The sequence below is a fragment of the Myotis lucifugus genome, unplaced genomic scaffold (genome assembly GCF_000147115.1).
Source record: "Myotis lucifugus unplaced genomic scaffold, Myoluc2.0 scaffold_128, whole genome shotgun sequence".
NCBI lineage: Eukaryota > Metazoa > Chordata > Mammalia > Chiroptera > Vespertilionidae > Myotis > Myotis lucifugus.
In genome coordinates, this window is record NW_005871176.1 from 2,173,108 (window position 1) to 2,189,530 (window position 16,423).

At 50.1% G+C, this 16,423-nt stretch overlaps 1 protein-coding gene across 1 annotated transcript; it reads left to right on the forward strand.

Annotated features, from left to right (window-relative positions):
- Positions 1 to 3,886: 3,886 nt before the first annotated feature.
- On the forward strand, positions 3,887 to 10,127 carry CELA3B (chymotrypsin like elastase family member 3B). The gene is made up of 8 exons (XM_006094021.3): positions 3,887 to 3,981; positions 4,705 to 4,790; positions 6,125 to 6,222; positions 6,347 to 6,481; positions 7,810 to 7,946; positions 8,356 to 8,498; positions 9,174 to 9,326; positions 10,033 to 10,127. The coding sequence occupies exons 1-8, from the start codon at positions 3,942 to 3,944 to the stop codon at positions 10,048 to 10,050; spliced, it is 810 nt and encodes a 269-aa protein (XP_006094083.1). The 5' UTR covers positions 3,887 to 3,941; the 3' UTR covers positions 10,051 to 10,127.
- The last annotated feature ends 6,296 nt before the right edge of the window (positions 10,128 to 16,423 follow it).

The window sequence follows — 16,423 nt, forward strand, 5'->3', positions numbered from 1 at the left end:
ACACATTTTCCATGAGCCTGGGTATTGGGGTGCAGACGTCACTGAGGGTGTCATGGGAGGGGGTGACCTTCTGAGAGAAAACCTGCCCAGCTGGTGCCTGACATTCCGCCTTGGGGATCCATCTACAGCAGCTCAGCATGGCCCTCCTCCGGGCTTCCAGAACGCAGGAGCCCCAGAGGAGGGCTCTGCGCTGCGTCAGGAGCACGAGCAGGAAGGAGCCTGGCCATTCTTAGAGCACTGGGTGTGGAGGGGTGACTCAGGAAAGCCTGCAGAGCCACTTTGCCTTATTTAGCAAGTGTTTACTGAGCACCATCAACGTGTTGGCCCTGGGCTGGGGGGCTGCTTGCCACAGCCAAGGATGTGCTGTCTTTTCCCCGGATGAATGTGGACTAAATTCACTGACTTTGTGCCAGGCACTGTGCTTCACGCGTCACAGAGGTATCGCTCTATCTCCAAAACACGCCCCGATCCCACCCCTATCGGTTTCCATCTCTACTGCCCAAGGCCAAGCCCCGCCCCCTCACATTTGCCCACCCCCTAAATAGCTCCAGCTGGCCCCCTTATCTCTCACCCACAATCCTTCACGCAGCATCTAGGAAGAGAGTTTTTGAAAGCATAAATGAGATCCCAGGTCCTTCCCCCACTTAATCAGTCCCTCTCCCCCTCCCCCATGGCTTGCTCCTTATGCTGAAAATAAAGACCCAACTCCTTATTACCGACCAGAAAATAAACCCTACAGGATCTGTCCTTCACCCACCTCTCTCTCGTTCTTATTCTCTCTTTCAGGCAATAGAACTAGATAAATTATAATCCTCAGCCCATGACATACTCTCATCATTGTTTCAGGCGTCATTAGTTCACTCACGGGCCATTTTCATTTAGTTAGACATATAGTTATTTTAAATAATGTACTTAGCACCTTCAAAACCACATCGGACATAATAACGCAGATGACTCTCAGAAGCATTATGCTAAGGAAAAGGCACCCAGAAACAAAAGCTATAGACCGTATCTTCATTTGTAGTAAAGATTCTAGAAAAGGCAAAACTGTAGTGACAGAAAGCAGACCACTGGGTGCTGGGGCCAGGTGTGGGGGTGAGACAGCATGAAACCAGGCAGGAGGAAAATTGGGGGTATTGAAAGCGTTCTGGAATGGCCGGGTGGCTCAGTTGGTTGGAGTGTCGTCCTATACACCAAAAGATTGTGGGTTCAATTTCCTGGTCAAGGCACGTATGAGAGGCAACAGATTGATGTTTCTCACATTGATGTTTCTCTCTCTCTCTCTCCTTTCCTCTCTCTCTAAAATCAATAATACATCCTCTGGTGAGGGTTAAAAAAGTTTTACCCAGCTAGCATGGCTCAGCGATTGAACCAGGAGGTTGAGGTTTGATTCCGGGGCCAGGCACATGCCCAGGTTGTGGGCTCAGTGTCCAATAGGGGGCATGCAGGAGGCAGCTGATCAATGATTCTCTGTCATCATTGATGTTTCTGTCTCTCTCCTCCCTTCCTCTCTGAAATCAATACAAATATATTTTTAAAAAACTTCTATCATCAACAAATCAACAAACAGTGCTGGTGAGGATGTGGAGAAAAAGGAACCCTCGTGCACTGCTGGTGGGAATGCAGACTGGTGCAGCCACTGTGGAGAATAGTATGGAGTTTCCTCAAAAAGTTAAAAATGGAACTCCCATTTGACCCAGTGATCCCACTTCTATGACTATATCCCAAGAAACCAGAAACACCAATGAGAAAGAACATATGCACCCCTATGTTCATAGCAGCACAATTTACAATAGCTAAGATTTGGAAACAGCCTAAGTGCCTATCAGCAGATGAGTGGATTAAAAAACGGTGGTACATCTACACAGTGGAATACTATGCCGCTATAAAAAAGAAGGAACTTTTACCATTTGCAACAGCATGGTTGGAATGGAGAGCATTATGCTAAGAGAAATAAGCCAGTCGGAGAAAGATAAATACCACATGATCTCACTCATATGTGGGATAGAATGATCAACATAATTTGATGAACAAGAATAGATCCAGAGACAAATGGCAGGGAAGGTGGGTTAGAGAGCAACCAAAGGACTTGTATGCATGCATATTAGCATAACCCATGGACAGACACTGGGGCGGTAGGGGCTTGCCCAGGGTGGGAATGGCTGTGGGGGTGGGGAGTCAAGTGGGGAGAAAAAGGAGACATATGTAAAACTTTAGACAATAAAAAACAAACAAACAAAAAACTTCTGTATTATGAGTGTGGTGGTGGTTACATAACTGTATTTGTCAAAACTTATTAATTTTACACTTAAAACTGGCAAATTTTGTTATGTAAATTAACCTTCAATAAACCCAAAACAAAATCTACTAACGCAAAGCTAGAACCTCTAGCAACATGTAACCTGTCCTCATCCCCGCCAGATTTCAGCCAACCACCATCCATAATCCTATGTCCATCACACTCTGCTTGCTTTTTATAGTTTAATTCATCTACTTGTAGTCCTTAAAAAGTATGTTTTTAATTTTTCTATTAGTTAAAAAGTATGTTTTTACCTCTATAAAAAAGGACAGTAACCTGCATTTAATTATTCAGGACCTTTTTTCCTTAATTTACATTCCTAGGAATTATCAACATTGTGGCATGTCACTGTGATTCATTCTTTGACTGCGGATTCATACTCCGTTCTCTGAATACTCTACATATAGACATGCATTCACACATTCTCCTTGATAGACACTTGAGGTGTGATTAAGGATGGAGGACAGGGCTGCCTGGAACATACTTGTGCGCCTCCCGGGCACATGTGCAAGATTTCCTCCAGGGTTTGTACTAGGAACAGAACTGCTGAATCACAGGCGAACTCAGCTGTAGGTGCTCCTCATCTTTGACGCATCACCCCCCACTCTCCACCTTGACTGTGATCCAGCCACACTGACCTCCCTCTCCTTAAACCAGCCACGTCCATTCCAGCTCCTAGACCTTTGCACTTGCTGTCCTTTTTACCTGGAGTGCTTTTCCTTTACTTATCCTCTAGGACTCATTCAAACACAACCTCCTCAGTCCAAATGTCACCTTTTCTGGACCCATTACTCCTGTTCCCACCCCAGTCACTCACATGTCATTCTTTTTACAGCACCTACCGCCACACTCAGAAACAGCCTTAACTTATTTTTTGGTTTGTTATTGTTTTTCTAGGAGAGCTGGGGCCATGTCTTATTTAGCGGTGCACCCCCTGATATAGAGAAAGTACTCAACAAAAATTTTTAAATGTGATTTTATTGATTTCAGAGAGGAAGGGAGAGGAAGAGAGAGTTAGAAACATCAACGATAAGGGAGTCATTGATCGGCTGCCTCCTGCAAGCCCCGCCTTGGGGATCGAGCCTACAACCCAGGCATGTGCCCTGACCGGGAATCAAACCATGACCTCCTGAAAGGCCCATGTTCAACCACTGAACCACACCAGCCAAATTTTTTTTTTTATTGAGGTGGATACTAATATCAATTCCATGTTAGAGATGAGAAATCTGAAGCTCAGAGAGGTTAATCCACGTGCCCAAGGTTGCAGAGCTTCGAGGTGGCAGGATTTGAATCTAGGTCTGGCCAGTTCCAAAGCCCATGTTCTTTCCTGGAAGAGGCTGTTTTGTTCTCATGTGAACTTTCCTTCCCCCTCCCCTGTTATCAGCAGGCCATTCAATGCCACCTGTATAGCCACATGAGGGAACGGTGTGACTATACAGGTAGCATTGGGTAGAACTCTGGGTCCTGTCATTGGCTGACATTCCCCCTTTTGCAGTGGGTGGGGCCATGGCCTTGGACCGTGGGAGACCTGGACTCCCACCACCTGTTCCAGAAATGGGGCCCAGTCCAGTCCCCCACCAACCTTCTGCCCTATATTAGAGTCCCGGCTCTGGGCCTCTTTCTTATCATCTCAAAACGCACCATGCTCCGGCTGCTGAGTTCCCTCCTCTTGGTGGCCCTCGGTAAGACCCCGGCCTGTGTCTGTGCTACACTGGGTCAGGAGCCCTTGAAGTCTGCCCCCTGCCCTGGATCTCGTGAACCGAGCACGTATAGGAGGGGGTCTTCAGCTTGTACCTAGGGCATGCTTCAGGGGGCTTTCAGCCTGGTACTTGAGCAGGATAATGGAGGGGAAGCCAGGGGTGGGCCAGCTTAGGAGAAAGACCCAAAGGGCTATGGTGGGAGTCCTCAGTGGGGGCAGCAAACAGTCTAATGGTGAAAAGTTTGGGCTCTGTGGTTGGACTGCTTAGGCTGGAAATTCTACTCCTTTGCTTAACCCTCCAACTTTCCTCTCACACTCCTCCTACCTTGCTCCATATTCTGTGCTCTAACCCTTTCCTGGTCACTCTGACACACTGCATTCCTCCTTTAAGACGCCTTCCTTGACTGACAGTAATAGCTATCACTTCTCAAAGGCTCTTAGGCTCTAGGCTCTGTTCTAAGGGCACTAAACCCTTCAATGTTGCCCTGGGAAGAGGCCACATGTTCATCTCTATCCCTGGACCCCTGGGACTCTGCTGTAGTCCAAATGCTCACAGTTCATATGCAAGGCTACTGAGGTCCAGAGAGGGGAAGGGGCTTTATGGGGTCACAGAGCCAGTTTGTGGCACAGCTGGGACTGGGACCCAGAATTCTCCTTAGCTTCTGGGGACCCTCCAGCTGATTGACACCTCTACTCTCCCTTCCAGCCTCGGGCTGTGGCCGACCTTCTTACCACCCTTCCACCCGGGTGGTCAATGGCGAGGACGCGGTCCCCTACAGCTGGCCCTGGCAGGTAAGAGCAATACCCGTGGCACTATTTCCTGCCATAGGCGCTGTACCTCGTGCTCCGACTGCAAGGCATCTAGTCTTTGCTTCTGGTATCCACTTCAGCTTCCAAAGGCCAGAAAACCCTGGGACAATCTATGTGGCAGTCTTGCCCATTCAACCTATAACCCTCACAGGGATGTTTGCAAGTTAAACGTGGAATCTGGAGAGGGCAATGTTTAACTCAAGGGTTGGTGCACTAAGTAGAATTTCAGGCTCTATACACAGGGAGGGAGATTTCTGGGGACTCATTTCTAGACTCCTTGAATTGTAGAAAAGAGCGATAATGTCACCAGCTGCTGTGGCTCAGTTAGTTGAGTGTCCTCCCATGCACCGAGAGGTCACCAGTTCAAGTCACTGGTTCAATTCCCAGTCGGGGCACATTCTACATTCCAAGTTGGGGCATATGCCTGGTTGCGGGTTTGATCCCTGGTAGGGGATGTGTAGGAGGCAACTGATCACATCAATGTTTCTCTCTCCCTCTCCCTTCCTCTCTCTCTAAAATTCAATAAACTAGTCTTTAATTGTTTTTTTAATTCAGTGGCTCAATAGCCACATGTGGCTAGTGGCTACCATAGTGGACAGCCAAAATATAGAACATTTCCATCACCACAGAAACTCCTATTGGATAGCACTGGTTTATAGCAGGAGTCAGCAACCTTATTCCATAAGGGACCAGAGAGTGAATATTTTAGCCTTTGTTGCCATACAGTTTTCATTGCAATGACTTCACTCTGCCATTGTAGCGTGAAAGCATAGATGATACATAAATGAATGAGTATGACTCTTTCCCAATAATCTTACGTACAAAAATAGACCATGAACCCAACTTGGGTCCAGGAGCTATGATTTGCCAACCCCTGGTTTAGTAGGAGCTTTTGAAAGTCTGAATGTGGGAAATAAGAAGAGAGGCCGAGAACCTGAGGTGGGTTGTGCCTCAGAGGGCCCAAGAAAGGGCCTTAAAAGAACGGAGGTTCAGGAGAACTGGGTGCCCGATAGAACAGAGGGCCTGGGGCTCTCAAGACAGAAAATTAGAGGGCAGAGAATGTGGAGGTCCCCGGGGAGATCCTGGGGCTGGGAGTTGGAGGGGCTTTTGGACAGAGCGAGTGGGATTCCAGTGGAAAAGTGACAGGGCCACCGTGAGCAGCTGTGTAGGTTGGGCACTGCGTCTTTCTAGAGGGCGCCGTTCTTTTCTGCAGGCAGGAGGCCCTCTAGGGTTGTACAGTGCACCTACACAGCCAGGGGTAGCCACCCTCCTTGTGGGGTCCAAAACACTTAGGCTTCTCCCTCCCTGGCCCCCAGATCTCCCTGCAGTATGAGAAGAACAGAGCCTTTCACCACACCTGCGGTGGCACCCTCATTGCCCCCGAATGGGTCATGACTGCGGGCCACTGCATCTCGTGAGTTCCCTCACTTGCCCTGTCCCTGCATGCGACCCTGGCAGGCCAGGGGGGTGGGTGGCTGCGGGAGGGACGGAGGGAGGGAGGCCAGTCAGGCCTGGACTGACCTTACCTCCACTGGCAGGAGCTCCATGACCTACCAGGTGGTGCTGGGAGAGTATGACCGGGCTGAGGAAGAGGGCCCCGAGCAGGTGATCCCCATTAACTCTGAGGATCTCTTCGTGCACCCAGGCTGGAACCCCAACTGCGTGGCCTGTGGGTAAGTGAACTCTCAGGCCTGGGACCTAGGGGCTCCTCTACTCAGCCCTCCATCACCCAAAGCCAATTCTGGGCCCAGCCAGCTGTGCCCAGGTCCACACGCTGAGGGTCGGAGCCAGCAGAGCCTTTAAGGATCATCTACACCAAACCTCTCTCCCTAAGGAGGGGACAGCAGGGCCCAAGGAGGGGCAGGGACTCCCCCAAGGCCACTTGGCTGGTTGGCTTCAGAGCCCAGGATTCCTCTAGAACCCAGTCTCCCAAATCAAGAGTTCCTCCATTCCACAGCTATCACCCAGTGCACCCTGGGTTCCCGGCACCCTGGGCAAAAGGAGAAGCACTGGACTGAGAGTCAGGCTCCAGCACTAAGTCGCTGTGCGGCCTGGGCAAGTCACTGCCCTTCTCTGGGCCTCAGTTTTACCACTTGCCAAGGGTGAACTTCTGTGCTTCCTGGGTGGTTATGAAGGTCAAGGAGGCAGCCACTGGGTGAGGACACAAAGGGGGGCCACTTAAGGCCTCAACCATCTGCAAACTGTGTGTCTGGATGGTTCAGTATTTTGGGTGAGAAGGTCCAAGCAGAGTGCAGAACCCCTAAAAAGTGCAGGACAAGAATGAGGGGCCATGAGGATCAAGACCTTGACCTGTCCTCACGGGGCTCCTGGAGTAAGTGGAGAGAAAAATCAGACCCAGGTGAAGTGAGTTGAGTGACAGGCGGGTGGATGAAGACCCAGCAGGGGATCTCAAAGGCTGGTCCCAGGCCGGCAGCAGCAGCGCCCCCTGGAAGCCTGTTAGAAATGTGAACTTCCGAGCCCCACCCAGACCCCCTGCATTGGAAACTGTGGGATGGGGCCCAGCAACCTGTGTTTTGTTTTTTTGTTTTTTTAAATATATTTTATTGATTTTTTACAGAGAGTAAGGGAGAGGGATAGAGAGTTAGAAACATCGATGAGAGAGAAACATTGATCAGCTGCCTCCTGCACACTCCCCACTGGGGGTGTGCCCGCAACCAAGGTACATGCCCTTGACCGGATTCGAACCTGGGGCCCTTGAGTCCGCAGGCCGACGCTCTATCCACTGAGCCAAACCGGTTAGGGCAGCAACCTCTGTTTTAACAAGCCTTCCTGGTGATTCTGATGCAGCTGAAGTGTGAGAACCACTTCAGGGTGAAACCTGAGGACAGCTGTGAAGGTCAAGGGTGAGCAGGGAGCTGAAGAGGTCTGCAGGGAAAAGGGGCAGATGTGGTCGGAATGTGAAGTATCTGGAGCAAAGGCTGGGAGGTGGGGCTTGGTCTGGGGGATAAGAAGGCTCCCATGGCTCTTCCCTCCTCCCCAGCAATGACATCGCCCTCATCAAGCTGTCCCGCCCCGCCAAGCTGGGAGACTCAGTCCAGCTCGCCTGCCTCCCTCCTGCCGGTGAAGTCCTGCCCGACGAGGCACCCTGCTACATCAGTGGCTGGGGCCGACTCTACAGTACGTGCTGAAACCTCCTCCCCGCCCCCCCCCGCTCAGCCCTCCTCAAATAGGCGGCTGGGATAGTGGGCCAGAAAAGGCAGGGCCTGGGAACAGAGGTTGAGGGTCCAACACCTGGGACCAGTCCTTGCACTTTTCCCAAAATCCCTCCTCCCAGCAGCAGCCTTTCTGCCCTCTCCTCCAAAAACGTGAATATGCTCCGATTGAAACATTTTTAGTGAGTGCCAGGGTGCCCGGGAATGCAGGTAGACAAAGCGGACAGGACTCTATAGCCCGGGTGGGAAGAGGGGTCCCCATTTTCCCCATCAGAACCTCCACCCCACACTGAGGCTCCCCAGCCCTGACTCCCAGCCCCCAGCTCAAGCCCTGCACCCCATGACCCCTCACTCAGTACTCTCTACCCCCACAGCTGGCGGGCCACTCCCTGACAAGCTGCAGCAAGCCCTGCTGCCCGTGGTGGGCCATGAGCGCTGCTCCAAGTGGGACTGGTGGGGCAGTGCCCTGAGGGAGACCATGGTGTGCGCCGGCGGGGACATCCGCTCCGGATGCAACGTGAGTCAGCTCCCTGGGCTACAGCCACTCAGCTGGGCGGCCAGGGCCCTGGGGTCCCACATCTGCCTGGAAGGTGCTGGAGGAATCTTGCCTGCTTGACCCCTTCAGCCTCCAGGCCAGCAGGACTGGGAGGAAGTTAGGTAGTTCAGACACACATTCCCAGCCCGGGTGTCATGACCTTTGGATTCTAGTCCTAGTCACACACTGCCCTGCCCCTGGTCCTCAGGCTTCCCCATCAACACAGCAAGGCATATTGACTTCTAAAGTCATCCTCGTCTCTGTTGTCCTGAAGTTAATTAAACCAAACTATTATTGCATTAGAAGTGAGTATAAAATGAAAAAAAAAAGAAGTATGAACAATAACATGAATAGTTAACTGTGGTACTAATAATGGGAACGACCATTTATGAACTGCTTCCTTTCTACTAGGCATTGTGCTAAGATGATATATCTATCATCTCATTTAATTCTCACAAAAATCTCAAAGGCCGATACTATTCCTCATCACAAAGAGCAAACTGAGGTTCAGACCAGGGTGGTGGGTGGCTGTGGGAGGGATGAAAGGAGGGAGGCCAGTGATACAGGTTTCTCAAAACCCCCAAAGTCAGAATCGACTCCTTACAGCTCAGACATGGCTCAGCCCCCCACCCACCCCCCACTCTCTGACCATTCCAGGGTGACTCTGGAGGACCCCTCAACTGCCCCGCCGCCGATGGCTCCTGGCAGGTCCACGGTGTGACCAGCTTCGTTTCTGCCTTCGGCTGCAACACCCGCAAGAAGCCCACTGTGTTCACGCGTGTCTCAGCCTTTAACGACTGGATCCAGGAGGTGAGCAGGCAGAGTGGCCAGGAGGGCTCCATGAGCTGCTCCTCTGAGAGGTGCCCAGGGGAGGGGAGGAGGGGGCTCAGAGCAGCAGATCCTGAGGAGGGGCTCAAAGGATACGAGTAAAGGGGTCCTTGGTGACATTCCGGAGGGCTGGGGAATGCTTTCTGCTACAGTGTGGCCCCAAGAACTTCGATAGCTTCTGGGTGGAGCTTTGAACTGCTGAACGTTCTTATTTCAGCAAGTGTTTAGAAAGTGCCTCCTCTGTGCAGGTCCTTTCTTTGTCCAAGCATTGCCCTGTGGGGGGGTGGGGGGGGGACAGATCATTAAATGAGCAGTAATGATGAGCTGTGATACGAGAGGCTCAGGCCTCAGTGAGAGTGCAAATATCACCTGGGGTTGAATGGTGAGGGGGAGTAATAATGTTTGTAATAGTAATAGCCACCATGTAGAAACTGCTTAAGTATGTACCAGGCACTGTAATAAGCACCTTAGTTAATAGTTTAATGAAAAAAGCCCCATGAGGTGACTACTATGATTACCCCCATTATACAGATGAAGAAACTGAGGCTCAGAGAGGTCAAGTCACCCTCCCAGGGTCACATAGCTAATGAGTGACATGGCTGGGAGTTTAACCCAGTCCCATCTGGCTTCAGAAGCTGTGCTCCTAACCAGACTACTCTGTGTCTCCCCCGCCCCCTTGTTTTTCCAGACCATGGCAAGCAACTAGAACCAAGGCCTGGGTGGCAGGACGGATCCACACTCTTTGCACACAAAAAAATATTAAAGATCTCTCAGAAAATTCCAGCTCCAGGCTTGCTTCCTTCTTTAACTCACCTCTTCCCCTTCAGCCCTTTCCCAAAATGGTAGATCCGCTATGTAGAGACAAGACCATATGCAACCTTCTCATACGAAGATGAGAAAAGAATGAGACCCAGAGAGAAGGGAAGTTGCTACAGGGTGACCTGCACCCCTTTGCCTGGGAGGGAGGGGGATCCCAGGACACAGGGCTTTCAGTGCTGAAACCGGGAGAGTTGGTCACCCTCTGTAGCCACACATGATCATTGGTTTTTCAATGCAGAACACATGGTAGAAGCTGCAGGAACACTGACTTTGCCAGCTCCTTGAGAGGCTCATGCTGGAGTGGGAAGGACCATGCTTTTTCTGCTTCCACTGATAGGCTGGGGAAGGAGGACTACAGTCCTTCATTCATTCAACAGCATTCATTCCTCGTTCCAGACGAGGGCGCAGCGGGGAAGATGACATGGTTCCTGCCCTGAAATAGCTCCTTATTTAGAGAGAAATAAGCGTATCAGAACCATCCATCAGAACACTTCCTAGCACCTTCTTTGTGGAAATTTCAGGGCCGGGAATATAGAGGGGAGTAGGACCAGCTGGGGAGAGCCCTTGCTGGGAGGGAGCAGATGCACGCACAGATGTGCACGCAATGCTGACAATGAGGCCGGAGCCCCGTGAGCGGTTGTTGAGGTCCAAGACTGCTGCCATGCAGCCAAAAGCAAAATTAAAAACAACGAATTCCGTTACTCATGCTTTTCCTGAATACCATGAAAGGAAATATGGTCCCAGTGAGGACACACATATATATCTTTTTTTAAAATACATTTTTATTTATTTCAGAGAGGAAGGGAGAGGGAGAGAGAGAAACATCAATGATGAGAGAATCATTGATCAGCTGCCTCCTGCACATCCCCCACTGGGGATTGAGCCTGCAACCCAGGCATGTGCCCTGACTGGGAATCAAACCTGGGATCCTTCAGTCCACACGCGACGTGGTCTATCCACTGCGCCAAACCAGCTAGGGCCACCCATATATCATTTTTAATATTAATGTTGTTTCATTACCCACCTTTTAAAATCATACTTCTAATTTTGAAAGTTGAAAAGGTACAACATAGCAAATAATGTAGGACACATCCAAGTAGCTTCCCTCCAGAATGGTCAGATTTTACATTTTTGCTTCATGTTTTCTGAAAAGAATAACTACAGTAAAGGTGGAGACTCCTTTGTACTCTTCCCAGAGGTCATCATCATCACGGGTGTGGGGTCATTAACCCTATTACTGCTTTTCCTTTAGGGCACCTAGTAGGATAGCTCTTGCCTGCCCCCCTGAAGTTCGGTTTGGCCACGTGGCTTGCTCTGGGGGATGATCTGAGAGACAGGACGATTTGCCAAGTTCTCCTTCCCTTTGCTCTGGCAACTGGTGGCTACAGGTCAGCCGGGTCCCAGAGTGAGGAGCCAGGACAGAGCCTCTGCTGACCCCTGCTGGACATGTAGCACAAGCAACAAATAAACTCTTCATAAGCCACTGTGATTTCCCGTGTTTGTTACAGAAGCACGGCTCCAACCTATTCTGACTGATAAAATGAGTTTGGCATTTATCTTTCTACTTGATGCTGTTATATTTTTATTGCATATAAATACCTATAAACAATATATTGCATTGTTGGAGTATTTATTTATTTTGTAAGATAACATTTATTTGGTAAATCAGAGGCAGAAAAAGTAATTCCTAGAAAAATGGGCTTAGGAAACACATCATAGAGGTAAAGGAAGAGCCCTTGGGGCTTGGGAGTGAGGAAGCTAACGGTAATAGGCCTGGGGCAAGGAGGCGGAGGGAGAGGGCGAAAGGTAAAGGGAAAGGAGTGTTTCCGGGAGGGAGAGCACCTGCATTGCTGGAGTTTTTAAAAATACATGCATGATGCCCGGCTGGCGCAGCTCATTGGTTGAGTGTGAACCTATGAACCAGGAGGTCATGGTTTGATTTCCGGTCAGGCCACATGCCCGGGGTTGCAGGCTGGATCCCCAATGTGGGATGTGCAGGAGGCAGCCCATCAATGATTCTCTCTCATCATTGGTGTTTCTATCTCTCCCTCTCCCTACCTCTCTGAAATCTATAAAAATATATCTTTAAAAATATATGCATGGAAATAGACTCACAGATACAGAGAACAGACTGATAGTTGCCAGAGGAGACGGGTGTTGGGGGACTAGGTGAAAAGGGCAAAGGAATTGGGAAGTGCAAATTGGTAGTTACCAAATAATCAGGGGGACGTGGAGCACAGCATAGGGAATGTAGTCAGTAGTATTATAATAACAACTATGTACGGTGCCAGGTGGGTACCACAAATATCAGGGGAATCACTTTGTAAATTACATGATTGTTTAACTACCATGCTGTACCCCTGCAACAAATACAAAAAAATATTGACTATAAACTAATTAAAATTTTTAAATAAAGAAAGAATACATGCAAGGTTTCATGTCATAGGGATGATTTTGCTTCTTTTACCCAACATCATGTTTCTGAGGTCTATCCAGGCTGATGTCTATACCTCTAGCTCATTGCTGCTGGTTTTATAGAGTCTCCCATTGCACAACACTAGTTATTTATCATTCTCCCCCTACGGGTGGACAGTCACAGCAGGGCCAATTCTTTGTGGTTACAAATAGTGCCTCAGTGAATGTCCTTGGACATATCTCCAGGTGCACATGTGTGAGTTTCTCTAGGGTATATTCCGGGAAATGGAATCGCTGAGTGGGAGGGTGTGCTCATTTGCAACTTTACCAATTGCCAAATTTCTCAAAAGTGAATGTATCAACAATACTTCTCAAAAAAAATTTTTTTTCCCATCCACTGCCTCTATATATTACAACTGCCCACATTTTTCTTAAGTCTCTCCCACAAAGTCTCCTCCAGCCCTTACCCCCACGCCAACTCCTATAAAAGCCCAAGAAGCTCGGGTCTGGCAGGGCCTGAGTGAGGGCAGGGAAGAAACTGGGTCAGGCACCGCAGAGACCTCCGTGTCATGGGAGTGTGGGAGAGGATGGGAGACATTCTCGGACCGGCGTATGTTAATCATCTGTGTTGAGTCAGATAGCGCCGGGGGATAAATGTAGCTGCCAGGTGTCCCAAGGCACCACAGACTTGCAAAAGCTGAAGAGCTACTTCTTTCTAATGGGCCAGGGAAGGGCCCTGGAACAATTTTCCAAAATAGTTGTAGGATAAAGGGCAGTCAAATGTGTAAAATTCCACCCTGGGGCTGGACAGTGGGCCCTCAGGGGCCCTCCTCCCCCCAGCCTCACAGTGAGGCTGAGACCTGCTATGACACCTTTCTCACACATGGGCAGCAGAGAACTTAGGAAATCTTGCCTACAAGTTTATCAATAATTCAATTTCCTCTTGTTTAATCTCCAAGTCTCAACAATTCAAATCCTTTAAAAACCATATAGTCACATCCTCCCACAACCACATCAAAATTACAACTAAACTACAGAACAACCATCATTCAGAACTGCCTGAAACCCAGCTGAACAGAAGTCCCATAACTAAGGCTAAAAGGAGCCACGTGGAGACTGCAATACAGGGAGCCTTCGCCTCCAACAAGGTAATTGCTGATATAAAGATGGTATTTCAGCCCTAGCCTGTTTGCTCAGTGGGTAGAGCCTCCGCCAGTTTCGATTCCCATCAAGGGTACATGCCGAGGTGGCAGGCTCATCCCCAGTAGGGGGCGTGCAAGAGGCAGCTGATCAATGATTCTCTCTCATCATTGCTGTTTCTCTCTCCCGTCCTCTCTCTCTAAAATCAATAAGAATATGTTTTTTTTAAAAAACAGTGAAAATGCTTGAATTATGTAGCCACACGAGATGGACAGAAGTGCGCAACAATAATGCCTTGATTCATGGGGAACAGGTTACCAATCAGACACTGAGCTTTTCCTTCACCGTTCTAGACTCAAACCCAAACTAAACTCAGACTCAAACCAGCTCAGTATGACTTTAAAATGTCAGTTCATAACCATAAGCAACTGGAAAGTCTTGGGAAGAGGCACACAGGACGACGATTGATCCTCCCAGACGCACGGCCGCACCCGGACGAACTGCTACATACGCACGGCAGGTGCCCCCTTCTGTCTGGGTCTGGACTGAGGCAGGGCTACTGAACAGTCTGCGCCCGCTTCCTCCTGGGAAGTGATCGCTCCGGGCGCCGCACGGGACCCCCGTCAGCACAGCAGCACCCAGCCTTCCCTTTGGCCTCTTCCCTCGGGGTGGTGCAGACTCCAGGCTGTCACTTCGGGGCGGGGCTCCCACTCAGCTGCGCGCGGCTTCTAGCACGTCTCAATTCCCCCTTTCATCCTCTTTCCATTTCGCAGTTGGGCAAACTGCGGCTGGGAAAGACAAAGGACTTCTGGGAAGTGGAAAAGCAGCCTAGGCTGTACCCGGACAGAGGAAGGAGGCCAGAGGAAGAACAGAGCCCTTCACGGGTTAAAACCATGAAGTTGCGGAGGACCCCTCCCCAGGCCTAGAGAGACCCGGCCCCTCTAACCTATCCTTTTTCCACTTCCTATTTCCGGCAGGCGCGACTTCCGGTTCCGGCAATGGGGTACAAAGCTTTGCGCCGGGGCTGGGGGCTCCCTTTCTCGGAGTCGCTTGTGGGGTGTCTGCTCCTGTGGTGAGCTGCCTCTGAAGCGGCAAAGGTGCAGGTGAACCCCCTCCCCCCCGACTCCTTCCCCCGCGCGGTCTGTTGGGAGCCGGGAGGCCCTGCCCTTAGGGTCGGCCGGCCGCTCCGCCTGGCGTGACGTTGGGCGTCACCGCAGCGGAGGAGTAGGAGGTCTCGGCCGGAAGCGCGTTTCCGGCCCGGCCTAGGCCTCGGGAGCCGCGCCCATGTTGGTGGGAGGAGTCGGCGTGGACGCGGGGGGTTTTCCTCGGCTCAGCGGTCCCCCCCACGTGCCCCCTCTCTCCGAGCCTCAGTTTGTCTGTCTGTGACTGGAAAAAATTAACTGTCCCGTTGGGTTATCGGGACGGTTGGACGAGGGAGAGCTGCCGCGGAGTGTCTGGCCCTTGACATTCAACCAATGGCGGCTGCGGTTCGTAAAGTGCTCAACACAGTCCGATAGGAAATAGTATCGAGTAAACGAGTCGGTAGGGGGTGGGTGCAGGCAGCGTCGGGCGGTCATCTAAACGGGGCGGGTTTGCCTGCTCAGTGGTTAGAGCGGAGCCCGCCCGCCACCGCGTCGGGCGCGTGCGGGAGGCACGCAATTGATGTATGTCACATCCATGTCTCTTCTCCCTCTGCCGCCTCCCTCCTCTCCATTCTCTAAAAAGTAAAGGAAAAAAATGTCCTCGGGTGAGGATGAAAGTAAAATAAAATATAACTGATAGGCTTTGCCCGGGCTAGTGTAGCTCAGTTGGGTTTGATTCCCAGTAGGGGGCGTGCAGGCAGACAATAAAACACATTTCAAAATGAAAAAAACACACACACCCAACAACCCACATTAGAAAAATAAAACGGGTAGGCTTTATAAGCTGGGTTCCTCTTTCAGAGCTGTGAGTACTGACCTACTCTCCAATGATACTTTCTAGAAGCCGGGGTTGTGAAGGCCTGGATGTTGGAAATTAGAATTACGAAAAGGGTGTTCCCATAAGTGGGTTAGGGGTTTTTCACTCAGATTTTCTCCCTGGAGTTACGGAAGTGACACATAATTGTGGTTAAAAAGCAATACGTTGGAGCGTGGTCATGCTGCACATGGAAAGGCTGCAGGTTGGATCCCAAGTCAGGCCCACAGGGAGGCAGCCAGTTTATCTCACATCGTGTGTATCTCGCCCTCCCCCGCTTTCTAAGATCAATCAGCATATGCTTGGGTCAGGGTTAAAAAGTTAAGAAATACAGAAAGATCTAAGGTTTTCTCAGATGGGATTATACTGTGCAAATTGATCACCTTGGTGATGTGGTGACTTAACGGACATCTTCACATTTCAACACAAGGCCTTCATTTTTTCCAAATTGATTTGAGAGAGAGAAATGAAGATACCAATTTGTTCCATTTATTTTTATAATTTTTTTTAAAGATGAAGGAGCTTGAGTTTTATTTTTTATATCTTTTTTAAAAAAAATATATTTTATTGATTTCTACAGAGAGGAAGGGAGAGGGATAGAGAGTTAGAAACATCGATGAGAGAGAAACATTGATCAGCTGCCTCCTGCACACCCCCCACTGGGGACGTGCCCGCAACCAAGGCACATGCCCTTGACCGGAATCAAACCCGGGACCCTTCAGTCCGCAGGCCGACGCTCTATCCACTGA

What these genes read in the sequence shown, in the direction of transcription:
- CELA3B (XM_006094021.3), top strand. Translation starts at nt 3,942, where the DNA reads ATGCTCCGGCTGCTGAGTTCCCTCCTCTTGGTGGCCCTCG. An exon ending in CCTACAGCTGGCCCTGGCAG is followed by an intron (nt 4,791 to 6,124) that starts GTAAGAGCAATA and finishes CCTGGCCCCCAG; the next exon opens with ATCTCCCTGCAGTATGAGAA. An exon ending in ACTGCGGGCCACTGCATCTC is followed by an intron (nt 6,223 to 6,346) that starts GTGAGTTCCCTC and finishes CTCCACTGGCAG; the next exon opens with GAGCTCCATGACCTACCAGG.